The sequence below is a fragment of the Pituophis catenifer genome, unplaced genomic scaffold (genome assembly GCF_029215685.1).
Source record: "Pituophis catenifer annectens isolate HBS135680 unplaced genomic scaffold, rPitCat1.0.hap2 SCAF_9, whole genome shotgun sequence".
Lineage (NCBI taxonomy): Eukaryota > Metazoa > Chordata > Lepidosauria > Squamata > Colubridae > Pituophis > Pituophis catenifer.
In genome coordinates, this window is record NW_027256889.1 from 24,403,299 (window position 1) to 24,416,382 (window position 13,084).

Genomic DNA, 13,084 nt, shown 5'->3' on the forward strand with positions numbered 1-13,084 from the left:
GACCATCATGGCCAGCCTTCACCGATGTCATATGTCCGTACCTAAGATGGGCGCGTGGGATGGAGGGGTCATGGCCCATTGGCCAGGGCGAATGGGTGGGGGGTCAGCTGAGGAGAAAAGCTAGAGGTGAATGCCCCGAGGTGGAACCCTGGCGGAGAAGCAGGCGTGGCCAAGGGTAGGAGCCAAAAAATCCTAGACCCAATTGGTTTCAGCTCCCATTAATCACAGCCAGCCATGTTCTTCAGCACTGCTTTTACACCTCTTGTTGGCATGGTAGTTTTCAACATTATGTAGATTTAAAAAAAAACAAAAAACAAGCTGAGGTACTTTCAAGGTTCTAAAGCACCATGAATGGTCACCAGGTGGATGATCAACCCCAATACAGTGAAGGCACGAAAGGTGTCACTGAGTATAGAAAGCTAATGAAAATGTCCTCTGCAGCAGGGAAACTTGAGGTGAAAGAACTGACCTGACTCCTCCTTGCCTTCTCCTTCAGGTGACGCAGCAAATGGCAGGGATGAACTTCTGTGGCAGCAACGGGGTGATGCACTATGGACAGTCAATGGGCAGAGGGGGTGCCCCAGAAACCAATCAAGCCCTCAGTTCCCAGGTGTGGAAATAGCACCACCCACCCACCCACCCACCCCTGGATCTGGACCATTTTCTCGTTCATTTTTAGCTTCGGCTCTCTTGGTTTTGTTTTCCCGGTTCTGTATTAAGCATCAGTTACTCCCTGATGTTAATGTTTTCACTTCCCTTGCTGATGAGTCTTGGACAGATATTCCTCTTGCGAACGGAGATCTACTCTGCCAATTGCCCACCTCATGTTCAAAACACCGATGGAGTCTTTGCTGCCTTGGCTCACCTTCTCCATAGGCGAGCATTTTTTGTTTTCTTTTTTTTTAGGAGGGTGGACCAAAGATAGCAGACGGCTGTTCTGGTAGATGTAACCATCATTTCAAAAGCCTGTTCTGGGATTGCAGAAGGAATGGTCACGATGGCTGATATGACCTTTGCAGCTTTAGTTGTGGCTTCACCTCAAGGCACTTTGTATTTTAGGACTTTGCCACCAAATACTCTTCGTTTTTTATTCCGCCAACACATTCCATGATTTCTGTGGTGTTTTCCAAAACTACTTCACAAGCTTGAAACGCATTCTCCCTGGAGAGGAGCTCCACCAGCCCTCAAGCACAAATGATGCTTCTTTTCTGAAAGTGAAGTTGGGAGGAAACATACCCTCTTAAAAGCAGCTGCTGCTCATTTAGTCCTGGCATATTTAAATGCTTTTTCCCCCCTTTTCTTTCTCCCTATTTTAACCTTTGAAAGGTCAAGCCTAGCGTTTCTCCATCTTGGCGTCTTTAAAATGTGTGACTCGACTCCCAGAATTCCAGTGCTGGCTGGAGGATTCTGGGAGTTGAAGTCCCATATCTTGAAGGTTCGGAAACACTGCATTAACAGATAAAAGGTCCAGAGCATTGGCAAGTTTTCGTTTGGATTTGTTTTCCCCTGTGTAACTCTCACAAGCGCTCCACTTGCCCGTATGATGACTTTTATTGGAGGGAGAAAAACAAAACTTTCAGAGATGGGGCCAATCTCCCGTCTCAAGTCATTTCACAAAGACAGTGATCGCCCAATCCACAATTTTGAAAGATTTTGTAGCACAAATAAAAGCCCAGGCACCTACTTTATCTTGTGTATATGTAAATTCGTTAATAAAATGCTGCAGTGAAACTCTTAATCTTCGTCCTCGTTTTTAAATGCTCATGTTAAAACAAATGGAGATACCACCTTTTTTTCTCAAATTTATTGAAAGGCTCCTAGTGAATGTCATTAGGTTTTAATTTATTGCTACGGGACTAATCTAGTCTCTGCCTGCTGAATAAAATTTAGGAGTTGTAGGATTGAAAGCAGGGGTGAAATGCTCCTGGTTCAGTCCGGTTCGTCTGAACGGTAGTAAAAAAGGCTACTGGTTCACCGAACCGGTAGTAAAAAATGTTTAAAAAAAGAGTTCCGACAATCAGCTGAGCGACACGCGATTGTCGGAACTTTTTTTTTTTTACTTTTTTAGCATTTTTTTACTACCAGTTCTTCGGAATCGATAGTTAAAAATGCTTTAAAAAGTAAAAAAAAAAAAAAAAAAAAGGTCCGACGATCGGGCGTCGCTCAGCTGATCATTGGAACTTTTTTTTTTACTTTTTAGGCATTTTTTTTTACTTTTAAATGCTTTTAAAAACTTTTAAATGCTTTTAAAAAGTTAAAAAAGAGGCTCTGACGATCACAGCTGTGGCGCGTGATCATCAGAGCCTTTTTTTACCTTTTAAAAGCATTTTTTTACAACCTATTCGCCCAAATAAGTTGTAAAAAATGTTTAAAAAAAAAAAGTTGGCCACGCCCATCCAGTCACATTAACCCCCACCAAGCCACACCCACAGAACCGATATTAACAAATTTTACATTTCACCACTGATTCAAAGACATGGTACTAAGCAGGATGGATTTGATTTAAATCGAGTTGATTTAAATCACAATTTAAATCATGATTTAAATCACTAGTAAAAAGGCTTGATTTAAATCAACTCGATTTAAATCATAATTTTTAAAGAGCAACTGTCATCTCTGCTACTCCTTTGACCCACTGTTGACTCACCGATAGTCCCAGTGTTGCAGAATATACAGCCTCATGCTACATAACTAAGCTCCATTTCATGCTGAATAAACTAAATTATTTATGTATCTTAAATAGAAAACTATCTTACAATAGATTTTTACCCCAAAAGTTTTTTATTAAAGTAAATCCGATTTAAATCAAAAAAATCCGATTTAAATAAAAAAAAATCTGATTTTTTCAATTTTTTTAAAAAAATCATTGATTTTTATCCACCCTGGTACTAAGTGATCTATCTCCACTACTCTATGCTAGTAAATCCCTGTGTTGCTATACAAAATCAGGGCATTCAGCACTGGGCAGCATCATATGAGGAAGAGACATGAGGTCTCTCAGTAATAAACTGGCATGATCTTCCACGACCATCGTGTCTCTTGGGTTAAGCTGATAATAATTTATTGAACTTGCATGTCGCCCATCACTCTACAATTGTACAAAAATAAGAAAATCCCAGAATGAGTTATAAAGATTATAGAGGCAGGTTAAACACATGCATTTGTCTTGTTGAAAATTGCAGGTGTAAGATTGAAATGGTAAAAGAAAGAGGAATTTGTTCCTATGATAAAGGTTTGCAATGCTACTTCATCATTTATATGCCTGATGCATTATCTCTTCTCATAGTTTCCCAGGTTTTATTTCGTGTAAGCTAAGTTTAGAAAAAACATGTTTACATTAGTCTTGCATTCTGATTATATATTTTCCAGTTCATATCTGACCAGTATGCCTAAATACCATTTTTCTCCAGAAAACACCACTTACCCATCTCCTGCATTATTGTATTTACTCAATACAATTATTATTATTTTTTGCAATTCCAGGTTCATCCTTTCCTTTGAACGCTTGCGTTCCAAATACTGATCAATACTACTATATGCTTTCTTTTGCAATTTTATAGAAAATTCTATTATGTCATCTTCCACTGCATAACCTTGTGCATGTTTCCTGGATAGCCACTCCTTTTAATAGACACAATCCTGTTTATTGAGCTACAGCTGAGCAGATACTGGGTAATATCCTTTTTGAGTATGATTGCCACTCCATTTCTTTCAAAAACAGCAAAGTGACCATGTACATTTATTCACTAAGAGATCCCAGTTTGGTTCATTTCATTTCCACCATGTCAATTTCAGCTTTGCCCCCCACTGATGCTTCTCACACCCCTCTTCCAAGTGCAAAACAAGGAACTTCTCAGGAATTGCACCATTAGCGATCAGACTTTGCTGCAGCTTTAAGCTGGCCATGTCATCCCAGTCTGCTCTACTTATCAAAGTATATGACATTCTTCCATAGTAACTGGAGTACCTTTTGAACTGGGGGTTTCACAAATAGTTTAAATGTTTGACATAGCCATACAGGTTTCCTAGCAAAAAGAAAGTGGTCTTGCAGTGCTTTCTGGATTTCATTTTGCAGTTCCTTCTAAGCGAGTTGGTTTCCCCTCATGCCTACATAACCCAACCTGCCCCCATTCCCTTTGATCTTATCAGCAAGGAGGACATACCAAGAATATATGCAACAGCAATATTCTCAGGATCATTTTTCCCAATATACTTAGGTGACACCCTCTCCCCTTCCATTGATCAAGTTGCCAGTTGGCTTTTAGAGGTGATTCAAGGTGCTGATTGTCAATTTTAAGGGGGACGCAGTGGCTCAGTGGCTAAGACGCTGAGCTTGTCGATCGAAAGGTTGGCAGTTCAGAGGTTCAAATCCCTAGTGCCGCATAACGGGATGAGCTCCCGTGACTTGTCCCAGCTTCTGCCAACCTAGCAGTTCGAAAGCACATAAAAAATGCAAGTAGAAAAATAGAGACCAGCTTTGGTGGGAAGGAAACAGCGTTCCGTGCACCTTTGGTGTTGAGTCCTGCCGGCCACATGACCACGGAGGCGTCTTCCGGCAGCATTGACTCCTTGGCTTTGAAACGGAGATGAGCACCGCCCCCTAGAGTCGTGAATGACTTGCACATATGTGCGAGGGGAACCTTTACCTTTTTATGCATCTAGGCCTGGTTACTTGAGGTCCTGCCTTTTATATTTATCTGCCCAACCAGGTCAAATTAGGACCAATCCCCTGCAGATCCTGTCTCTTTGAGATTGCCAACTGATGAGGCTTTCAGAACCAGATGCCTCTACTTTTTGGAACTCTTTACCAAGAGGAGTCATTTGGTCTGCTTCATCCTTCTTGAAATAGAGAGAAATGGTGAACTGAAGGTGAGGTTCATGGTGTATGGAATTTCTATGGCTGGTGTTTAATCCTTCTTTATTATAACAATTTTTTAATATGTATTTTGAGTCTTGGGTATGTTGACACTGTTAGGCACCCAGAGTCTCTGGGAGTGGGTGGCATGCAGGGACAGGAAAATTAAGTGAGCATACACATACATACATACATACATACATACATACATGCATACATACATACATACACATACATACCAGCCACAGCAATAGTCCCACAGGACTACTTTAAGAGTAGTCTTATTCACCTAACCCAGGGTTTCTCAATCTGATCCACCTTAAGATGTGTGGACTTCAACTCCCAGTCTTCCCCAGCTAGCATGCCCGACTGGGGAATGCTGAGAGTTGAAGTCCACACATTTTAACGTGGATCAGGTTGAAAATCACCAATGTAACCCAAAGTAATCAGCTCCCTGTGCCAAATGCAGCTTTGTGAGAAATACAGCTATCGCTGAAAATTAAGTTAAAATTTCTGAGTCTTGCAGCTGCGGCAAATCCATAGTCAAGATCTCTTGACATTCAACAAGATCTTCAACAAGCTGCTAAATATACTTTTAGTGGTTAGAGGAGGAACTTGAGTGTCCTGGATAATAAATCATTCTCCTCCCTGCGTTCAGAGGAATGATGCAAACAAGATACACTCATATCAAAATCAAGTACACACACACACACACACACACACAACAGAAATTTAGCTATAGTACACTTACATGTTGTTTATGTGTGCATGAAACATCATTGGTTAAAAACCGGTGACAGTAACACATATCTGAAAACAATCAAAACAGTTTTCAAAACTGGCTTTAATTATCTTTACTTGCTGTCCAAATACTGTACATGCAGTTAACAAGCCAAATGGAGTAACATTAACTTTTTTCTTTTTTTTTTTTTTTTTTTTTTGAAAATCCATCTTGTCTCCTTTGGAAAGAGGGGAAAAAAATCTTGTCAAGAATAATTTACAAAATTGAGCGTGCACCCTCAAAGCTGTCAGTCCTGCTGCATATATAAATCCACAGAAAAATACAAGAGTTTTACATTTAGGAAAGACCACATCACATAGAAAACATTACAGAGCATGGGTATAAAATTGTGTGTGTGTGTGTGTGTGTTGGTCCATTAGTAACTCTTCTCTCCACTGCCCATTGCAAGACATCCCCTTGTGCTCAATGTGACTGGAGGTTTTGAAATTCTTTTTCTGATCCCCATTCATATTTAAATCTGCTATTTAAGACCAAGGTCATGCTATAAACCTGGGAGCCAAGTAAGAAGGCAGTCTAATGAAATAATTGGTTGGCTTGGATAACCTTGATTTAATCCTTTAAACAAAACCCTAATTTAGAAACCTTAGCTATGCTTTGATCAAGTTTACCACGCACCCAATTACTGTTTTGCAATGATTCCTTTGTTTCTAGGATTACTTCACCCCTTGCCATATTCTTCTGTGGAGCCCTGGTGGATTCTGAACTTGGTTGTTTTCTTGTAGACGTTCCATTATCTTACTAGGTAGCATCTTCAGTGAACAACACTGAAGATGTTACCTAGTTGGATAAATTAAATATCTGCAAGAAAACAACTAAATTCAGAAACCCACCAAGGACTCCACAGTTCAACCTTGATCTACAAATATGTTGATATTCCTCAGCATGACAAGATCCCTGATTACTCTGTTCACAGAGAGGAACACAGAGATTATTAGTTTAGTTACAAGTTGCTTCTAAATAAAATTGGGTCAGATGGGTAACATGCTTAGGCTCCCACCCATCCCCATTACTAGAAAAAGCCTTGAAGATAACTTAGCAAGTAAAGCTACTTCAAGGATCTAGAATGGGGCCATCTACCTTGCCTGCCACTTTCTCAAACTCAGCTCAAGAATGCTGGTTTTAATCCAAGAAGCCATAATGAATAGTGTCTTTGCTATGTGGGGAAATCTCCTTTTATATGACTGACCACCCAGATTGTCTGTGGAGATTCTCAATCATCCAGATCAGGGGTCTCCAACCTTGGCAACTTTAAGGCTTGTGGACTTCAACTCCCAGAATTCCTCAGCCAGCAAAGCTGGGACTTGAAGTCCACAAGTCTTAAAGTTACCAAGGCTGGAGACCCCTGATCCAGATCCTCTTTGGGATGATCAGCCAGATTTTAAGTCTTGCTAACAAAAACCAGAGAAGCCCCCATAACTTTTTAAAATCTTGTATTAAACCTAAATCTTGCCATACTACATACATGGTTTCTTTTTCACGATCCTTTTAGAAGCTATTTGTACAATGGTTTCAAGGAGTTCTACGGATTCCATTTTTCCCCCCAAGCCTGTCCTTTCATTGATGTTACTTAACTGATATTTTAAAAACTACTGTATGGTCTAATTTGTATTCTGTATCGTTTGAGGCTTTCTGTTCTGAACGGCTGCTATAAAGATGTATTTTCAATATGTAAATGAATCATAGCTGAAGTCTTCAATTCCTCCTGTCAGGTAGACCTTTTTCAAACAGGACAATGAACTTAAGCTTCCAGGTCAAGTTTAAATTACTTCTACTGCATATCAATATTTTCATTTTATTCTGTAAAGCTTTTGATAAAGCTTGCTGCCTTATCAACCGTGTTTTTAGGAGAAAGGCTGGATATAAATGACCCCAATAAATAAATACAAATAACATCTTAAGCTCCTACTAAGAGTTCCGTTCCAGAATGGCTCCAGGCCAAACAAAATTTAGAGGTAGCATTGCCTCCAGTTTCTAATGACCGTCTCCTGGGGATTAATTTCACAATGTCACAGTGAACAATAAGTTCAATATTCTTTTTGGGGGAAAGGAGGGCATTGGAAGAACTAATTGGTGGGGAGAAGAAAGCTATCCATCGTTCACATGAAAACATATAAGCCCTTATATTTTAAAAGGAAAACACCAACAAGGCCACCAACATCAAAAGTGCTACGATCCAGAGGGGTTTGCTCTCCAGTGAGCCAGATACGTCCAACTCAAGGCTGCCTATTGCACCCACACTCCACGTGAGAAGTTCTCTGGCATCAGAAGAACATTGCTTTAACATCTTTACCACAATTACAAATAACAGATCCTTCATACCAGCAGTAACTGGAATGGTTAGTCTAATCTTCCCCAAACTTATCTTATCCCATTGGTGTCTTAGGACTGGAATTCCAAATCAGCACGATTGACAGAATCTCAACACATCCCAAGAACCTCAAACAGAGGCAAGGTTGTCCAGTCAGACAAACATCCTACTCTCTCCGCCTAACTACTGTGTTTCCCCAAAAATAAGACCCCATCTTATATTTTTTTGAACCCTGAAATAAGTGCTTGGCCTTATTGCCATGCACTCAAAAGCCTGATTGGGCTTATTATCAGGTGATGCCTTATTTTGAGGGAAACGGGGTAGTGACATAAAATCAGTACCATCTCCACACACATCTCTTTTCTCAGTCATCATCTCCAAAGCTTTTTTTATTTAAAATATACTATTTTTTTTACCCTTTAAAAGCTACAGAACAGGCAACTGATCCTGTAGTGGGGGGGGGGGGTGTCCCAGTTTCCACTAACAACAACTGATTTCAGGTGAGGGACATTCAAAAGCTCAGCCCAGGATCCCTTTCTCTATTGCATTTTAATCATCTTGTATTCTCATTTTAATCCCACATCTTTGAAGAGTGCAACAGTATTGTGTCCCCTGAGAACAGTAGTCCTCAAAATACCTTTTGTAACTATGCATGCTTTTCCTGAATCCTGGTGCAAGGGCAATCACATGAGTTGTGTAAGCTCTGTAGCCCTTCCACTTTGAAATGTAACTTTGGTAGGAAGGCATCAGAACAGCCAGATTAATGCAACATCCAGTCATGATTGTTTTCCATATTCATCCTATTGGTGATGTAAAAAAAAACAAAACACACACACCCTGAAGGAAGCTTTCATATTCAGGGAACAGCTGAGTTCTGGTTGGAAAAAACATTTTTATGGGAAATGTGGGACAAAATAAATAAGTCAAGGCTATCAAGTTATAAATCAGAACTACCTTTACCCTGGAGAATCCCAGTGGTATTAAGACTACATTTCCCAGAATTCCCAGGTAGAGAATGGGAAAGATTCTCATAAAAATCGATCCAACTTAATTGTTTGAACATCTGGAAGTCAATAAGCTGTTCTGCTATTATATTCTCTTCATACTGTGTCCTTAAGAGTCTAACGCTGTTTTTGCTATGATTTTGTTTTATTTCTGCTTTGAATTTTCGAAGCAACTTTGGATTTTGGTTTTTAAGGTGAGATATGCATTATTAAAATAAATACTCAATACTGGAGAAGCTCTCCCGCATAATTCCTTTGCACGCTGAAGGAGAAGGCAAAAAGAAAAGAGATGTGCTAATAGAGTCCTACCATCCCTGTCCCTTACCATCTCTTGCTGCTTCTACTAACTAGACTAACAGACAAAACAAATCACAACATATTAGTTATAAAATCATGAGGTATACAACCAACAATTTGCACTTCACTCGGGCAGCTTGTCTTGCACCCTTAAATTACCATTCCAGTAGAAATAGTTTGGTAAAAAGAATTTTAGCCATCGTTCCCATCTTCATATACTTCAGTTCATGGACTGTGCAGAAAAACGATCGATTAGTTCATTCTTTAACTCTGCTTAATGTGAAGCCTCGGGTTGCATGAGTCAAGATTTCTGCAGAGTCGGATTACCTGGAGGGAGGTGCTGCTTTAAGGATATGAGCTGCTCCTTTTCAGTCTCGTCTTTACTGAAGATGTTCGTGGGATCTCTCCAACCGGCAGATGGCAGTATTGAATCTATCATGCATCTCCATTGTAAATTGGATCAAATTGTTTTTTGTACTGGAAAAAGTCCAGAGGCATTTTTTTTTTCTGTAAAGCTGAGCTGTTTCTTTAATCTTTCAACAAATTCTATATGGATCCCAATATTGCTTAGCTCATTTCTCCATTTTAGCTGGCAGTTTATTATTGTTAACTCTTATTCTGCACTGAATTAATGTGGATTAAAATTCAAACTGTACAATTCACCAAAATTTTTGTTCATTTGGATCAGTTTCCATCCATTCAATAATTCTGGTAAATTGTGCTCCGGGGCAAACCTTTAATGGAAACAAGACCTGTTTTCTAAACTTTCCTGCCCTTTCTTGACAATAACGTATGTGAAACAGCCGCTTTGATAAAATGAAAGGTTTGTTGGGGCTTGGCAAATTTACATATGCCACTTTGAATTCCACGAGGGACGAAAAATGGGATATAAATATGCCAGATAAATAAAACAAGATTTCAGTGATTCCTGTCAGATAAAACAGGAGACAAAGAAGCAATATTAGAGGGCAAAAAACAGCATCATCTGGAAATGGGGCAATGTCAGTGGTCCACTTCAAAATGCAGATTGTGAGATATAAATGTCCAAATTGGATATATCCAATTTGAAGCCAATATAATGATCTTGGGGTATAATTATTTTTTCCCCTATTTTTGAAAAAAAAAATAGCTAACATTTCAACAGGAAATGTTTTACATTTTATCATTGGGGTTTTTTATTTATTTATTTTGTGTAGAGAATTCATTTTTTAAAAAAATGGAGATCACAACCCAAATAGAAAAACCGAGATCCAGAGAACTCTTTCTTAGCACATTGCAAGGCATTTCTGATTCCTCACTGGGACTTTTGCTCTCATCAAATCCTCTGAGTGAGAGATACCATCAGCTCTGGCACAAAAGAGAGGATGGATGCTTATGAAATAAACACCCAAAGCTCCTTTAATGGCCTGGAATTAGTTGCTTTTTTTTTTTTTTTTTTGGTTCCCATGAAATGCATTTTAGTTTTTGGAAGCGGTTTTTAGACATGGAACTCTATTTGAAGCCTCATCATCTCTCTAATGTAAGTTCCTGGCTGTGATAATAGTTTGTTGTTGTTGTTGTTGTTTTTAAATAAAATAAAATACTTTTATCAAACTGATTATGGGCTTGTCGACAAATCCAAAACTTTCTATTGAGATGGAGGTGGACTAATTCCCTATTGCATCGAGATTTGTAGTTCTTATGTTGGGCCATACATCTCATACCTCTTTTCTTCCAGTGCTGAATTTATAAAAGCAGATGAAATGTCTTAGCCAGTCCAACTGTACTTTCAATATCTGCCTGACTGCAATAACAAGCATGCTATTCTTAGGATCACATCATATCACTCTTGTCTGAACCATTATAAAAATACTGAAGCTGTTTAGAAATCTCTAGTACCTTAACTTCACTATATGGGAACAGAATTAATTTGATTTCTATTTACCTGCTATCTTGTTCCAGTCTTTCAGACGGATGGTGCCTTTTCTAAACTAGGTGAGATGTCTCCAGTTGTGGCAGTGTCTGATCCTTGTTCTTTTACACCATGGGCATTATTATACAGACCTTTCCATGGATAAATAAGGCATCCTCTTGCTTATCTGCCACCAAAAGATGCCAGGTGTATTCCTATAACTAGTGTTACTTGCTAAGCAAGCCGGGGCACTGTTCAGTGTAGACCACAGCTTGAAGCTGGCAATGAAATATTTTCCAGGAGCTGCTTAGCTAAGATGAAACACAATTCAAGATCTTACAAGCACAGACCGTTTTGAGGGTCAGCAATCAAGACACTGGAAACGACAAAACAAGTCCAGGTGATCAAGCCAAAGAGATGATACAAGCAGATATCCAGAGTGGTCTAAGGTCGAGGTAGGAAAGTTCAGAGACCCCAGAATCTGGGTTCATGGCAAGCTTGGGGGCTGTAGAGCAATTGTCTGGAGCACTGGGGATTGTTCAAATGATGCTTCTATGCTTTAGAGAAGACAGTATCTATACTGGCAGAGTTGCCAACTATCTAGGGAAATGTGCAAGGATCCTTGGATAAGCAAAACTTCAGTCTCAAGAATGTGGTTGGTCTTTGAAGGACTCTTCTTGGTTTTAGGAACCGGAAGAAGAGTGGACTCGTGCAGTTCATTGACAGTAGCTGCTCTTTCTGTGGCAGGACTTCTTGGACCAGGGCCAGCTTCTACTGACTGTTGTACTTTCTTCAGGCACTTCATGGACTCATTTTCTGCCGGTTTTTCAAAGGAGAGCCCCTTCAGGAGAAGCCTGTCATCGGTTGCACAAAATCTTTACTGCCTTCCTTGCTTATATTTTAAATCATTGTTGTGCTAAGCGGTATCCTTTAAAAGAACTGTCACCATAGCTCCTCAAATCTCAGAGCCATCATTTGAGGGAGGCACAGTCCTGCTATTCGCTCAAAATCGTATCTGAGAGGGCAAATTGTGCTGACTCAATGAGACAAACCATCACAAGGTTTTCGTAATCCATATTTTTCTACTTTGAAGCAGACCTCGGTTTTCTGTAAAACAGACAACCGAGCGATTGACCACGTTTTTTGCCCTTAGAGGCAAACTTTGAGTTAGTCCTGCTTTGCATTTTTTGAAAAAAAAAAAAATCTTTTGTGAACTGCATTTATTCAAACTCAGATTTAGGATGCAGTGAAACCAGGCAACATTTGTGGGTTTAGAGGTGAATGACACTTTTTTTTTTGTCTTTTTGCCAAGAAAAGACTTTCTAAAACGAACAAGACAGTGTGTCTCGGGTGTCAACTCAAAACCAATATATTGCTTATTCTGGAAAATGTCATAACAGTCCCATACACGTAGAGAGCAGCAGAACGTCGTGGCATTCAAGAAGGGATAAAGAGGAAAAACTTTATAGGGGGAGGGACGGGTTCAGGCTTATATATTAGTGTCATTAGTTATGAGTAAGTAATAGGGAAGTCTGGGGGGGGGAGGGTTAGGGAGGGTTAGGGAGGATGGGAAGTTTGGGGCGGGAGGTGGGGGGTGAAAAAGGGGGTGAAAATGTAATTGTAAAACTTTTGCAATAAAAAAAAAAAAAAAAAAAGAAGAACAAGGCCAAGATAACATCAACTCCCTGCTTTGAAACCTGTAGATGGGTTTGGTCTGGTGAAATTGTAGGGCTACAGAAACTCCATATCCAAAAATTGCTGCAGGTTAACGTTGCTGAAATAGGTTACTAATATATTTACATATGCCTTTTTTGAAGGGTGTGACAGGATCCCATCAACACATACTCGGGAAACTTGTCATCCTTGTAAGGGAGAAAATTAAATGCTGTCAGTTTTATTTCCCCTTCATTTTCTTTTCGAGAACTTC

The 13,084-nt window shown here is 39.6% G+C and overlaps 1 protein-coding gene across 1 annotated transcript in view; it reads left to right on the forward strand.

The window, feature by feature from the left end:
- The window catches only part of SMAP2 (small ArfGAP2), a 49,189-nt gene extending 47,467 nt beyond the window's left edge, over positions 1-1,722 (forward strand). Inside the window, 2 exon segments of the mRNA XM_070949685.1 lie at positions 497-610; positions 907-1,722. Of these exon segments, the coding sequence (XP_070805786.1) occupies positions 497-610; positions 907-1,005 (213 nt within the window). The 3' untranslated portion in view covers positions 1,006-1,722.
- The last annotated feature ends 11,362 nt before the right edge of the window (positions 1,723-13,084 follow it).